We start from the raw sequence: 15,628 nt of genomic DNA, 5'->3' as shown, positions 1-15,628 counted from the left end.
TGTTTCTATGATATTTGCTCATTTTTTTATTGCTCGAAATCTGATAAACTGCTTCACTTGAAACTTAATTATTCTGATAGAAAATTGTTTAATTGTCTTTGACTTTTTCACTCGAAATCATCTCGATTGTAGTTTATTTTTCTCGTAATAATTTCTTAATTAAAGGTGACATTGGCCAATCAATTGAGGCCTAATTGTACTCTCAATTATTCTCTTGATAAGAGTAATTAAACTTTAGTTGATTACTCTGTTTATTTCCTTGATTTTTATTACAATTAAAAGTACAATTGATGTAAACTTAAATCAGTAAATCTGGTTCAGAAGTGTATTTTTTATGATCTCTTAAAGGGTAAGAGTTGTAAAGCAAAACAAAACCAGAGCAACAATTAACTTTTATCATGGACGGAGATGTGAATTAGTTGTATCAATTAACTAATTTCATTAATTAAGTTAACTTAGTTGGTTAGAATTAACTGGACTGAAGAGATTAGGAAAATTAATTAAGGAAATCCAATCAACCCGAAAAAATGTATTATTAATACATTTCAATTGAGTCCATATTTAAATGCATATGAAAAATGTAAATGAATTGATTTACAGAAATTAGTTTAATTGGTGATTGTTTAATTTATTGTGGTTGTTTAATTAAGCGGCAAAGAGAGCAAAAATTATCGTGTTTAAAGTGATTTAAAAATTACAAAGCTAAATCATAAGTTAAATAAATAGTTTGTAGCAATTAAAAGTCCAATGTTGCTAATTCAAGCCAATATTGGTGATTAACCTTGATTTTGCTAGTTAATCAGTGATTAGTTGATTGTAACATCTATCATAGCAATGTTGATTATAGAGATACAATTGTTACCATCCAAAAGTTGACCAATTCAAGGTGATTAACAATTATAATCATTTTTTTTGTCTGATCTCTCAAAGGGTAAGAGTCAGAAAACAAGACAAAACCATAGCAACAATTAACTTTTAACACGGACGGAAATGTGACGTTGTATCAATTAACTAATTTGATTAACCATCTTCAGACGAGAAAAGTTTGTTTTAACAATTAACTTGATAATAAAAACACATTTTGTCTTATATCAAATACAAATATTATCAATAATGATTACTATCACTAATCAATTGTATCTTCTAATTGGTTTATACATGTAATCACAATTAAACATGTAATTTATAATATCAATTAGAAGCACAATTGATGTAAATTTACAACAATTTAAAAGTTGAATTAAGGTTACATTGGTGGTGGGAAGGAGAGATCGTTTTTAAAACTACAATGTAATTAATTGTAAAAGTTAATTTGATTGTAAAAATTGGTGAAAATGATTAAGAAAATTTGATTAATCATGTTGTCCTTTTCTTTCATTAAAATCATTTACTTAATGTTACCAAAAAATAATTTCCAATTCCTTGAATACGTTCATCTGGTGACTGTCATAATTAGTTGATTGGGGTTTTTCTTTATCTTCATTTCCTCCACAATTAAGTTAAATTGTTGTCGATTTGATTGGTGGGTTTCCAAGAAGAGTAAAATGTAAATATTGTAAATGTATAATAATGTTAAGTTGTATAAGATAATTAATCGTGTTGATCGTCGATGTTTTTTTTTTCATCCATAGAAAAAAAAAATTGAGAAAACATAAAATCTAATACACACATGAGACACACTGAGGTGAAAACTAATTAAATTAGTAATAAATTGTAGTGAAAGATAAAAAGATTAATTAGGAGAGAGAGAGAGAGAGAAAAAAATTGCAGGTCAATCATGTTTGCCTTCACTTGTTGATTGGTTGTAATTAAAAATGCCTTCAACAGGTAAACATGTAAACTTGTCAATATATTGCATCATTTTTTTTGTGTTTGTTTATAATTGTGATTATAATTAAGTAGGTCTGAGAGGTTTAACTGGATGGAATCAGTTTCCAACACAACAGGTGATTAACTTGATTAATTCCTTGATGATTACCAGTAGACAAGAAGATAAACCTTGAGGTTTAACAAATCAATTAAGGAGAAAGAGAGAATTAAATTGTAACATCAATTATTGTCCATTAATTGTTTGTCCAGTCCACTTTTCTAAAATAGATCCATTCATCATTTTCATCATCAGGTTGTGTGTGTGTGTGTGTTATAGGTGGTGAGTGAATTAAACGAGTGGATTGAAGATAAATCATAATCATCATTTTCTTTTCTCTAAAATGTTAAACACAATTTAGTGAGATTAATCAGGTTTTCAACTTTGTTTTGTTTAACAATTTCAATTGTGATCATCGTAAAAACCATTGCCACAAAAAGATTTCATTAACCATTGCCAATGCTTTTGTTGTCTGTCTCATATTGAACACCAGTAACAATCATTAATCAAAAATTGTTGATCTATTGATTAACTATGTGATAGTTCAAATCGTTATTAAATTGAATGTTCTGATTTTTTTTTGTTGTGTAATTTTATCAACCCCTTCACATTTGAATGGTGATGATAAAATTTCAATGTTGATCTTGTTAAATCAAAAATATCAATTAAATATCACCAATCAAATTTTTCAATCTGATTAATTGTTCAACTTTTACGTTTAGCAGCATCGATCAGGATGTCGGTTATTTTGGTTTGTAAAACTTTAAATTGATGTTCCATTACTTTAAGTTGATCTTTTAACATTGTATTCTCAGATTCTAATCGTTTCTCCTCACTGACCATTTTGTCCAGTTTCTCCTTTTTGGTTAAACGACCTCGACGAGTTGATGACTCATGGTGTTTATTTGGATGTCGCTTACGATTGACCAGAGTTGGATAATCAACATCGTTGATTAGGCTGAATAGATCTCGACTGGTTTCCCTTTGGTCACTGGTTGATGCCAGGGATGAGGTTGATGGGCATGATGAGGGTGGTGAGAAAGAGGGTTGAACATCAAAAGGTGACGAAGTGTTGTGTCGGGAGGTGTACGGGTGATCTTCGACTACGGTTGGAACCAAATTATCGGTAGAGAGGCTTGTTGAGGGTTGAGAAAATGAATAAGATCGAGGTTTAAGTTCAGCGTAGCTCATTGATGAGGTGCTTGATGAAGGTGTGAGAGAGGGTGATGTTCCCACCATTCCAAGAGACGATGAGGTTGGATCAACATCACATAAATTATTTGAACGATTAGTATAACCAGAGATCCCGGGTAAGGTTGTTGGATACTCGAAATCATGTTGATTTGAAATTGTCGATGATCCAATTGAATATCTGTCTAGATTTGACTGATTAGTTGATTGCTGAGTTTGGTGGTGGAGATGGTGAAGAGAAGGGGTTGATATCGACAATGATTGATCAAGTGAATGTTGTTGTTGTTGTAACTGTTGTTGATGTTGATGTTGGTGTTGTTGTTGTTGGTGGTGGTGGTGTTGGTGTTGGTGATGATGATGTGAACGATCAGTATACATGACTGGTGATGGCGCCAAACCAAAAGCTGGCTTAATATCTTGAGCCTGTAATTGTTGAGATTGATTGTCACAGGAAACAGCTTGAGTCAACTCTTGTAAATATTGACCGAAAACATTATCGTTATCGAAAGTTGGGAAATGAGGTTCACTTGTGGATGCGTTAGGATCAATGATTGGTGTCATCAGAGAATCAGTATTATTGTTTGATGTTTGTTTAACTTGTAAATGTGACAGGTGATGAGATACATGAATAGATTTACGATCTTCTTCCATCTCAGTATCAGAGATAACTGATATTGTAGAAGTGGCTGCCGAGGGTAAAGGAGATGGTGAAGGTGTGATTGATGGAGTTGTAGATAATGATGAAGGAAGTGAGGAAGAAGAGGAAGAAGAGGAGGGAACAATCAATGAATTTTCTGTTGATTTGATTGCGTCAGAAGTAATAAAGAAAGCTGCAGACGATGGTGTCGGTGAAGTAGGTGTAGTTGTTGAATTATAAGCAGCAGTAACAGCGGCAATTAAACCAGAGACCAATGGGTTTGATTCGTCGATTGGAGTGAAACCTTTCAACTCTTCTGAAGGTGTTTTTAGATTATCAAAAAAGCCAACTTCAATCTCTTTCTCGAGATCTTCGTCAATAGATAGATCACCAATGTATCGATCAGATTCCGTTGGTTCGTCAAAATCAACAAATTTAGAGATTATTTTACAAGGATCTTTGTAGATACCAGAGTGTCTTGAGAAATAAGTTGATTGGGTAAAGGGTAAGCTGGCGGTTAAGTCTAAATTCAAATTGCGATCACCACAATTATGGAACAGCATGGCCCACTGATTAGTAGCTGATCATGTGCCGATATTTGGCCAGATTGATGAGAAAAATGAGAGCAAACGAAAACAGCAGAACAAGAAAACCACCAGGAAAAAACAAGTGAAAAGAAAAAAAGAGAAACGGTAAAAATCCAGAAAAATCGAGAAACAAAAAGTCACTCAGAAAGAAAACCAAAACCAAGTTGACAAGCAGCAAAACCACCAAAAAAAGAAAATCTCAAAATTAATTAAAAGATGAGAAGAAGAAGAAAAAAATCCACAAGATCAATTAAACTCCTCGTGTGTTTGTTGACAGGAAAGAAGAACAAGAAACAAAAACAAAACGTAAATAAAGAAAAAACGTTCGAAAAAGAGAATATTTAAAACGTTCGATCAAAAGAAAACAATCGAACACCAAACAGTTAAAAGACTTGAAGATACACAATTAAGTTAAATTGTAAAAGTGAATTGATGAAAAAGTAAATTGTTTACAATTAAAACGGCGATGTAAAAATGTGATTTAAATGTTTCTCTCAAAATGTTTAGTTGGTTTGACAAACGAATTGTTTTTACCTCCTTTTATATCTGGTTACTCATTTCACTGAGAACCAATGAGAAAAAGGGATGACGTCATTTCCAGCCAATCAGAATTAGAGTGATGCAATTTTTTTCTCAGAATTAGAGTAAAGATTCAAGTTTCTCTCTCCCTCTCTTCATTATCATCATTTCTCTCTCACTTGCATCCCCTCAGAATATACACTTACCTAACATACGTCATTAACGTTCCCTTTTCTATCCTCCTTATCATCATCGTTCTCTTTCTTTTTCTCTTTCTATTCTTTCTGGTATCATTATCATCGTTTCTCATCATTTTAGAAAAAATGGTTTTTCTTTCTTTTCTCTCTTTCTTTTTCCCTCTCTTTTTGGTGCATCTTCTTTCATTTTTATCATCATTTTTCTCTCTCTCTCTTGTTCACATGTTGATGGTTCTTGTCTACCAAAGTCTAAGTAAGTTTATCTTCCGTTCATTTCGTCTTCATCTCTCAACTTCGACTCTCTCTCTCTCATCAGATTATCTTGACATCTCATCGTTAGCAAAGATATGAAGATAATCATGAAGAGTAAAATGAAGATGAAGAATATGAATCATTGTTTTCTATTGATTTCTTTTTATCTTTCTCTCTTTTTTCTCTCTCATCATTTGTAAAACTCTTTCTCTTACCTCACATGGTTTCCAACTCGTTCTTCACCATCATCTCTATCGTTCTATCACCTTTGATCCGCCATTTTCTCATAGTCCAAACAAAATTAATTTCTAAATTTACTAATAACCAAATTATCTTGATCTTGAATTAACACTTTCAGTTCATTTTCTTACCAAAAGCTTTAATAATTACTTTGTTTACCTTTTTGTCAAATTCAATTTTCTCTTTCTCTCTCTCTCCATACAAATTACCTTGTGATGAAATGATTAAATGTCCTTACAATTATTTTGATGGTTGTTCGTTGTTATTGATATCACAAGAAAATTAATAGAGTGTGAGCCTTAAAGAGAGAGAGAGAGAGAGAAAAGAGAATAGAATAAAAATTAAATTCTATTCTATCTTTTCCTTCCCCTTCCTTTCTCTCTCTCTCAACCAACAGTTACCTTTATTAGAATGATTAAGTGATTATAATTGATACTTTTTACGTGTTCTGATTATATCTTAAAACTTCAACAGGTAAAAAAAGGTAACCTGCTATCAGGGTAAGTAAAGAAAGAGCGAGAATTATGAGTCATCGTTGTTGTTGTTAGTTAATTGACTTGGAAAGCCCGCTCTCTCTTTCTCTCTCTCCAAACGTGTTTAACATTCACCCAATAAGAGAGTTACTCTTTGTGACGTCAGTAAATATCCAATGAAACATAAATAAAAAAAAAGTATAATAATAATAAACAATTTCCTCCTCTTTTTCTTTCAGGTATTCGTCATTCACCTCATCATCTCAATCATCAGCCAGTGAAGAAGAAAAAAGAAATCATCATCATCATCTCTCTCTCTCTCTCTCTCTCTCTCTCTCTCTCTCTCTCTCTCTCAATGAAGGAAACGTTGGAATCTAAAAAATGTTACTGACCAAAGGCGATGTTCATCATCATCATCATACCTTATCCATCTTCTTTCCGGTTTTCGTTTCTCTCTCCATCTTGATGATGCTTAAGAGGAGGTGGTGGTGGTGACGAGGGGAAGTGTTAGTTATGAGTGTTGGATAATATTTATTGGGAATTTCCCGAACCCGGGCTACCAAACTTTTCTGTTTTATATTTTATTCTATTTTCTTATTTCATCATTTTAATCATCTTTTCTTTTTTTTCTTCTTCTTCTTCGTCTTCACCTTAGGCGGACTTTGTCTCTATCACTTTTATCCTCTTCTCACCGAAAAAAACCAGAATTTTATCTTCCACCCCTTCCAACCGGTCCAAACTCATCTAGACAGGACAAACAAATGAGATTTATTTATATTAATTATCATCTTATTTACATTGTGATGTAATTAATTTTTAAGGAAATTAATTTCACTACAATCGTTATAAATATTTACCTTTTTTTTTACATAATATCTCTTGTTGATAAAACTAATCTACACTTTCTCTAATAATAATAGTTAATCATCTTAATGAACATTTCAATTCTGATGAGTAAATCATAACAAAAAAACGAGGGAAATCAAAACAACAAGAATAACTCATCTGTAATCCTTCAAGTTTTATAATCCATTTGATTTACTTATCAAATATTGATTAGAATTAAGATTCGGTTAATCTAATAGTTTTTATTATTCTCACCTTACAATTAATCACTAATTTTTTTTTCCTTCTCTCTCTCTCTCTCTCTCCAGTTCTCATAAATTTATCAATGAAAAAAAAAACCAGATTACTATTGATATCATAACTGTTATGATGAAGGGATAATTATCATGTGTATGTAATAGTGTATCATCATCATCATCATGATAATCAATCAAAAATCAAAACAAAACATTGAAAGAAACTAATGAAAGGAATCAACGAGTCTGCATGATGATAAACTGAATTGGAGATGATAAAGTTTATCTTTTTTCAAATATCGTTTTGCATTTCACTTTATCAAGCCAACATTTCCACCAGAACCAGAAACAACATGTTATACAACACACTACTCTCTCTCTCTCTCTCTCTCTCTCTCTCTCTCTCGCTCATGAAGCTATTGGAAACCAGAAAGAGAAAAAGAAAGAAAAGAAAAAGAAAGAGTTACAATAACCATCATGATGAAACGAATGAACCTTCAGGTTTCATGTTCTGTGTTTTCTGTTATACAACATTCAACTCCCACCAAAATTTTCCTTGACCTTGAATTTCAAATTCTTTTTCTCTTTCCTCCTCTCTAACCCTTTTAACCCAAAAACAAAAAAAAATTGATAATCAGCCCAAAGGAGAACAACAAGAATAATATTGTTAATAACAGAACGAATTGGAGAAAGATAATTAATTCCTCTCAACGCATCATCAAAATCTAGAAGACAAAATGAATCAAAATGAGAGAGAAGAAGGAAGAAGAAGATCATTATCATTATCATCCTAATGACAATGATGAAAAAGATCATGAAGGAGAGTAGAAAAAATCGTTAAAACCAAATCGACAAAAGAAAACAATCAAATGAATGATTCCAGTGAATTGACGATCAATAATTATAAACATCTTTCTCCAATCAACTAACATAAACAATAGAACGAAATAAATTAATATTCCAAATTATGATTTATGTATCTACATGTTCTCAGAAAACATGTAAACATAATCGAAGAAAGAAAAATACATAAATCGTAATAAGAAACAAATTAACAATCCAACAATCAATTAATTGTTTTCTTTTCACTTTCTACTTTTTTTATGGAAAAACCATAATTTCCCTTTCCTCCTCCTTTTCCTTCACCTTCCACCTTCTTGACCTTAAAGATTTACCTGTTGTGTACTCTACCTGTTAAAATTGAATTTAACCTTAATCAACAACAATTAGCTCCATGAGAAAGTGAGGGAGAAAGAGAGTAAGAGTAAGAGTGAGAGAGGAGATATCAGATAGACGGAATTTACTATTGGCGTCAACGGAAAAGCTTCAGAAATGAATCAACGTAATCAAAGTGTAAGTTTAATGTTAGTTAAATTATAATCATGATAATCAAATTGGTAGACACTTAATTGTTACAAAAAATCCGCGAAATAATAATTTGATTGGGATTTCCACTTATAATGTCGCACGTATAAAGATTATAAGGTTTTACCTTTACTTTTCTCATCATCTTATATCATCTCTCTCTCTCTCTCTCTCTCTCTCTCTCTCTCTCTCTCTCTCTCTCTCTCTCTCTCTCTCTCTCTTCTTTTTTGCTTCTACCTGATGATTTGAGCGAAAAGTTCAAACCAGAAGTGAATTATCTTTAATTGTGTTTACTTAAATTTTATTCATTAATAACAACAACGAGAAAAACAAACAATTAACTTTAATTCAAAAAGCCCAAGTAGTTTCAATTCAATAAACTTCAGGATAAGAAGATGAGAGAGAAAGAGAATGAGTGAGTGAGTGAGAGAGTGAGAGAGAGAGAGATGACAAATGTTATTATGATGATGATTTCTCGGTAACAATATCATTAACAATCATATTGGTGATTACAATTTGTCATCATCACATTGACCTTGAATATTACAACAATATCGGTCACAAATGATAATCATTTGAATAAGAAGATAAAACTGACAGAGTAACTAGAAATTGTATTACACAGACATGGTAATTATCATCATGTTGATTGTTATTATTTGGTAAAAAGTTAATACTTATTACCTGGAATTGACAGAATCACCAAAATCCTGGGAAATATTGATTTTCAGTTTGACATTTTATCTCCATAATATAATAATCATAATAATCACAATTTAATTACAAAGATATAACAATGAACTAATAGCAGTTATTCAATATTATCTAATCTCATTGAACAAAATTCTGACAAAAAAATTATAAACGAATTAAATTTCAATTAGAATGAAAAATCTCAAACCTAATCAATTGATTGATTTTCACAATTAGCCTAATTGTTACTCTAATTGTTTCTCTTGCCAATGACAATTTAAACTTTAATGAACTAATTTCTGTATTTCTCAACAAATTAATCTACTCTTTGATTCACTTTTCTTTTTAACCCTTTACACAGAAATCGCGAATCAACCTCACCCAACAATTAAGGTGTATTTGGATTAATTTGATTGTTCCTTGATTGCTGTTAATGGATCGATGTTAATTTCCTACTAGCCAACAACACGCAATGATCAATATTAATGTTCATCACCAAAGGGTAACATAAGATTCCTGGAATGATTATCTCCCTCTGAATAATATTCTGATAGTAATCAACAATTTATTATCATCATGATTATTATTATTTACTAAATTTTCATATTTTCATATTTTTTCTCTCTCTCTCTCTATTCAATACTAGAGATTGATGATTGTTGAGCTTGAATGAACTTTTCTGCCATTAACTCAAGTCCATTTCAATGGGTGAATGATAATATTCATTAACAATTATGAAAGTAATCATGATGATGAGCATGATAATCACACGATAACCTTGAATATGAAAATTGAAGGTAATTAATTATTATCATTCTCGTGAAAATATATCACAATTTTTTCATTCAAATGGATTAACATTATTATCATTTTCAATTGATAACAATAATTTCTTATTTCCTCTTCCTCTTAGGCTCTGGATCATCAAAAATGATAAAATGGAGTTTCTTCAATTTGAATTCCCAATCAGCTTCATATTTTCTTGATTTTATCAATGATCTTAATGAAAGTTGGCAAACAAATTTCAAAATTGGATTGATTCTTGAAGCTATAACACTTTTCAGTCCCAATATGAAATATCAAGAAAACTTTAGGTATTATTTTTCAATCATCTATTTCTATCTATTGAATATTAATTGTAGATATAGGGATAAAGAGGATTTGCAAGAGAGAGTGGCAAAAATGACAATGAATTGAATCAATGGTGCAAATCTGATAGAAAGTTGATCTTATCTTTGCCCTTTAGCCCCATGTCTTTTACTGAATAGCCAAATCTACTCCCTATATAACCTTTAACTTACTCTTTCACATTGTGTCTAGTAGACTGAAATATTGCCCGGGCCTTACATGTACCAATTGAGTTATTCAGTTACAAAAACTGATGTGCTTGGCATATCTCATTGAGATTTGATGAAACTATCAATTAAATTGATCATTTCAGACTTCTAGACGAACTGTTCACAAGGGTGTCACATCGTTTGCCTGAAGGGTTTCATTAAGGGGCATTCATGCGTCAGGGACATCAGTCCTCCATTGATTGACAGGAACTTCTGTCCCTGGTCACATGATTTTCATTCATAAAAAATGCAATTAGATTGATTGTTCTTCGTTTTCACAATCTTGTGAATCTTGTAGTAAACATTGAAGTTGATTACTATAGTTTTGCTAACTTCATTCAGAACGGCAAGAAACTAAACCAAATCTATCAATTGAAATTAATTCTTTGACCATTTTAATCTGAAACTGTGAAAATTTACAAAGACAAAAGGATTAAACTGGTGATTTACTGTTCAATTAGAATACAATCAACGAGAGGTCATTCTGAAAACGAGGATACAACAATTAAATTTACTCATTTATATAAACACAATTTCTATTAATATTATTAATTAGAGTAAAGTTTTAATACTTTCCTAATGATATCTTGTTTGATTTAATAATATTAAATCAATTTAATACATATTTTGTACAGTATAAACTTAATGTCCTTTCAAACGATAACGATTTAATCAATTTCGACCTTAATTGTGGGTTAATCCGATCTTTTTTCCTCCATTTTGAATCCCCTCCTTATCCTTTCTACCGGGATTTTAATGGTTAATTTAATTCTTCCAGTTATTAACAACAATTAACTTTAGACAATTAAAAGATTTCAATGTTATGAGATAATCTTTTCTGCTGAAAAATGAAAATTTCATAATTGTAGCTGATTAATTATCTAATTTACTATGAGACTTTTAATTTCTCTCTCTCTCTCTCTGAATCTTTAATTCCTCTTTTTAAACGGATCCTTAATTGTTGCCAATTTGTTAATCATCAACCGGTTGTTGTTGTTGATTATTTACTGGATCACTTTTTGGATTACTGGATTAGTGGCAAAGAAAAGCTTATGATGCAAGAAAGATTTAAAGATTACTCATGATTAATGGAAAACAAAGTTGTACATTGACAATTTAGTGTAAATGATTAGTTAATTGTTGGATTAAATCCAAATTGTTACCAAAGGAACCAAATGAGACCGAAACACAATCAAAACATCAACTCATTGCATCTTAACCAAGTAAATCTTTTGACAATCAACCATAGACATTACCCTTGAACTGATCATCAAATTATATTACCTGATCATCATCATAATCATTAAATATTAATTCAGTTAAATTGTTCTGCTTTTGAATAATTACAATTGATTGTTGAATGAGAATGCAAAAGATTATTACTTTTTCTTATTGAAACAATATCAAAAATGGACAATACATTAACTAACTAATCTAATCATTATATCTGCATGGTTAATTTTTGATAATTGTTTAAGATGGAATATGATTAACCCCTTAATTGTTGACTAATTGTAGTAATTAAAAGGATAAGATGAGAAAACAAAATTTCCGATTCCCAACTAAACTTGTTTCCAATTCTATTGGTACATTGACCTTACATAAATTGTTTCTCTGGTTCATTGATTATTTAATTAATAATTATTTAATTGTCTTCAATCAAATTGACAATTGATTTTAACAATTAGAGTAAACAAATAATTAACTTGGAAATTGTCATCAATCAGACTAAGAAGTATCAATTTTTAATTCTCACTTTTTCTCTTCATCTGATTAACTTAATTGGTTATTTTTCTCTGTTAATCATTAGTTAATTGTCGATTTAATTGATCTGATTTTGTCCATAGAATGAACTGAACATAATTAGGTTAAATTGTTTTGATTAATCTCTTAATTGTTACCTTAATTCACTTTTGTTCTTAAGGTGAACTTGTTGTTTACTTGTCAACATTTTTCCCTCTTTGGGCCTCATTAGAATTTAGAATTTTTTTTCTTCTCTTTCTTTTCTTACTGAAACACTCTAATTCTATCAATTTTGATTATCTTGATCATGTTCATTGTTAATTGTATTTAATTAATAGACTAATCACCCAATAATCGATGGTCTTTTACGGAAGTATATCAATTGATTGTCAACAACATTTTCGGTGTCATGTCACTTTTGTCGCGAATTTTTTTCCACTGGAATATCAATGATTCTAATTTATTACAATTGATTTTTTCTTTTCTTTTTCAGATTTTGAGATTAATTTCAACGATTTCCAAAAAATTATCAATAATCGATCATCAATCAACCAGAGAGAGAGAGAGAGAGAGAGAAAAGAAGGAACCATGAATTGGGATTAGAAAGATTTTCAATGTTCTTTTCCATAGAAAATTAAGAAAATCTTTTGTTGATTACATGATGTTGATGGAAAATCAAGTATCAAATGTTGATAATTATTCTGATAACATGTTGGCAGAGATTCCAATTTGAAGTGGCTTCCGGTGGAAAAGAATCAGCAAATATTGTATAAGGTTTTCCTCGGTGGTTGAGTCATACTTTTTTCTTTCTTTTTCTTGATTCTCTTTCTTTTTTTTCTTGTTCGTTAGAAAAAAAACTCATGAATGAATCAAGTGAAACTCTCTATCTCTCTCACACACACACACATTCAATCTCTCTCATTCTCTCTAACAAGCTGAGTAACCGAGAAGAGAGAGAGAAATCATGATCTTCTCTCAAACAACAACAACGAAGATGAATCATCACCACAAGAATCTGAGTCTTCTCAGAATCTTCATTGGGTGGATTCTTTATAAAGGGTTGCCAACTATCTTCTTGTCGTTTAGATGTTTCATCTTCCATATCTTCTTTATCTTCTCTTTCTTTTGTCTTCATAATATGGATTATCTCTCTCTCTCTCTCTCTCTCTCTCTCTCTCTCTCTCACTCACTCACTCTTTCATTTAATCACTTTGTTTCGTTTTTCTCCTCCTACTTTTTCCCCTTTTCCACAGAATTGAAAGATTCAGTGATTATTATCATGACGACGATTCTAATGATGAGAAATGATGAGTAAGAGGAAAACAATTTTCTTTCTTAGCTCACCTGGAGAGAGAAACATGTTGACACATATTCATTGGTAAAAAGAAACATCAACGGAAGCGATTCAATTAATCTCTTACTCATGATATTTAAGCGAAATTATTTTATATATAAATCGTGATAATCAACAAATTGTTATTACTCATTCTCTTTCTTAGTAATAATAGTAAATAGTCAAGAGGGGAAATGTTGTATTCTGATAATATTAATAGTTATATTATTAGTAATCGAATCATTAATAATTATTTGTTTGTTTGATTTTTTTCTGGAGAAATTATTTCGACAATTAAGAGTTAATCATATGAGAGTAATAAACAATTTCTAAGAAACAGTTATCGCATCTTAATTGTCATCTCAATCATAACAAAAATTTGTTTTCAATGTGATTGGAATAAAAGTTTTGACCCCAATTTTGTTGTTTTTGGTCCCGAGGTATAATTATATGTTTTGTTGATTGTTGATTGTTGTTGTTGTTGTGCAGTAATTAATCAAATATTTACAGGACAATTTTATAAACCATTATTGATTGTATTCTTGTGGACATGTGGAGAGATTTGAGGAAAATTTATCCGTTCATCTTTGGATCCTTGTGGATATTTTTGACTAAGGCGAGATAATTGATCGAGGCTGGACAATTGATCAGTTAAATTGGTCATAAAATTGATAAGATAAATAGGTGATAATAAATAGAAATTGTAAAAATTTGAAGATCCAAAAAATGTTGATGAAGATCATTAGCTATTATAATATTTATACGCGGCTTGTTTATGATGATCAATTAGTCTTGTTTGCTGGAAGTTGATTAATTTGATTGTCATCATGATTTCCTTTACTTTAGGCTACAAAAGTGGTTACTGTTTTCTTGACCATATCTCGAGCGTAGGGTATATATGAGATTGAATACCAAGTCATTGATAGAAATTGACAGATACAAAGTAAAACAGTAAGTCCAGTTTTATGCCAATGAAGACCGGAGACCAATGTGAGTACCATAAATACAACAACCAAAATTGTGGCAATGTAACGAGTTTCATTGAACATTTTCTTTAATTGTTTCCATGGTCCCATCAAGAAAAGAGTAGACGCCATTGAGGTTAGATTACCAATAGTGTAAAACATGGCGAAAAGTACTAATCCTTTACCGGGTAAGGCCAAGAAAAGTGAACCAATGATGGAGAAAACAAAACCAAGAATGAAACATATGATAAAACCTTGGATCCGGGTTGACCAGCTTAATGAAGTTGCCTCGCCAAGCTATTTATTAGATTGGGAAAGATAAAGAAAAGATAAAATTAAATATATAAACAAGGTAATAAATAGCAAACAGTATCTGACATTTTCCCAGAAATGATTACAAGTAATTATATCTTATAATTTCATCAATTTCATCAACAATACAATCAGATAGTATAAAAATAGAATGAATCGCGAATTATTCATAGGCTTGATTAGAATCAACTGATACGAGCAAAAAATAATACGAAAAAGAGAGAGTTGATGATAATAAAAAAACCCAAGGAGTAATTACATAACATTTACCGGGTGAGAAAAAAATTGAATGACATCAATGATAATATACGAGGAAGAGAATCAACAAGTTGAAGGAATATACAAAAGAGAAAAACTTGTTTATGGATCATTTTTTTTTTCTCTTCTATTTCTCTCCCTCTCTTATTTTCTTTTTAAACACTAATCCTATCAATCAACCCACTAAATTAGTGAGAAAAAAAAAACCTAGAAAATCACAAAGAAATCAACTAATTAAAGGTAAAAAAAGAAACAGAAGAAAAAAAAATATCAAAACTACTCTTACCTGAGTAGCAAATCCTTGATCCTCTGAAGCATCATCACCACTTAACGCTCTTCTTAACTTGTCCATTCTAAATAACTACTCGTCAAATTGACAATTAAACAAATTCAACGAGAAAATTAAATTAAATAACAAACGAATCAATAATCAATAATTAGAAATTAACAAACATTCAATCAATAAGAAAAGACAACAAACATAAGGCGTTAATTCAAATTCCAAATAGAACAAAAAAAGAATACGAATCATGTGCTGCCCTCTATCAATTCGAATATTAGTTAACCTTGAGAATCG

The 15,628-nt window shown here is 30.7% G+C and overlaps 2 protein-coding genes and 1 long non-coding RNA gene across 7 annotated transcripts; 1 reads left to right on the top strand and 2 right to left on the bottom strand.

Moving 5' to 3' along the window:
• Positions 1-603: 603 nt before the first annotated feature.
• LOC128385640 (putative uncharacterized protein DDB_G0277255) lies at positions 604-4,789 on the bottom strand. Its single transcript, XM_053344532.1, has one exon. The coding sequence runs from the start codon at positions 4,256-4,258 to the stop codon at positions 2,573-2,575; it is 1,686 nt and encodes a 561-aa protein (XP_053200507.1). The 5' UTR covers positions 4,259-4,789; the 3' UTR covers positions 604-2,572.
• A 468-nt stretch (positions 4,790-5,257) lies between these two features.
• LOC128385649 (uncharacterized) lies at positions 5,258-12,634 on the top strand. 5 transcript variants are annotated; one of them, XR_008324815.1, is made up of 5 exons: positions 5,258-6,970; positions 7,118-8,398; positions 9,465-9,605; positions 9,750-10,197; positions 11,477-12,634. It is a non-coding gene; the product is annotated as an uncharacterized LOC128385649 (long non-coding RNA). The 5 variants fall into 5 exon arrangements; XR_008324817.1 differs by lacking the exon at positions 11,477-12,634 and having other exon boundaries at positions 5,258-5,990; positions 6,203-6,970; positions 9,750-9,935; XR_008324816.1 differs by lacking the exon at positions 11,477-12,634 and having other exon boundaries at positions 5,258-6,128; positions 6,203-6,970; positions 9,750-9,935.
• A 1,073-nt stretch (positions 12,635-13,707) lies between these two features.
• LOC128385647 (vesicle transport protein SFT2B-like) lies at positions 13,708-15,540 on the bottom strand. The gene is made up of 2 exons (XM_053344541.1): positions 15,338-15,540; positions 13,708-14,778 (listed from the first exon to the last, which is right to left on the bottom strand). Exons 1-2 carry the CDS (start codon positions 15,401-15,403, stop codon positions 14,359-14,361), a joined length of 486 nt encoding a protein of 161 aa, XP_053200516.1. The 5' UTR covers positions 15,404-15,540; the 3' UTR covers positions 13,708-14,358.
• Positions 15,541-15,628: the final 88 nt, after the last annotated feature.

This window comes from Panonychus citri, unplaced genomic scaffold (genome assembly GCF_014898815.1).
Source record: "Panonychus citri isolate SS breed McGregor unplaced genomic scaffold, ASM1489881v1 Contig00049, whole genome shotgun sequence".
Taxonomy (NCBI): domain Eukaryota; kingdom Metazoa; phylum Arthropoda; class Arachnida; order Trombidiformes; family Tetranychidae; genus Panonychus; species Panonychus citri.
Note: the sequence above shows the minus strand (reverse complement) of the source record. Positions and strands in the feature narration are given on the sequence as shown.

Coding starts and splice junctions, on each gene's coding strand:
- LOC128385647 (XM_053344541.1), bottom strand. CDS start 15,403: ATGGACAAGTTAAGAAGAGCGTTAAGTGGTGATGATGCTTCAGAGGAT. Junction 14,779..15,337: donor ATCAAGGATTTGCTACTCAG/GTAAGAGTAGTT, acceptor TCTAATAAATAG/CTTGGCGAGGCAACTTCATT.
- LOC128385640 (XM_053344532.1), bottom strand. CDS start 4,258: ATGCTGTTCCATAATTGTGGTGATCGCAATTTGAATTTAGACTTAACC.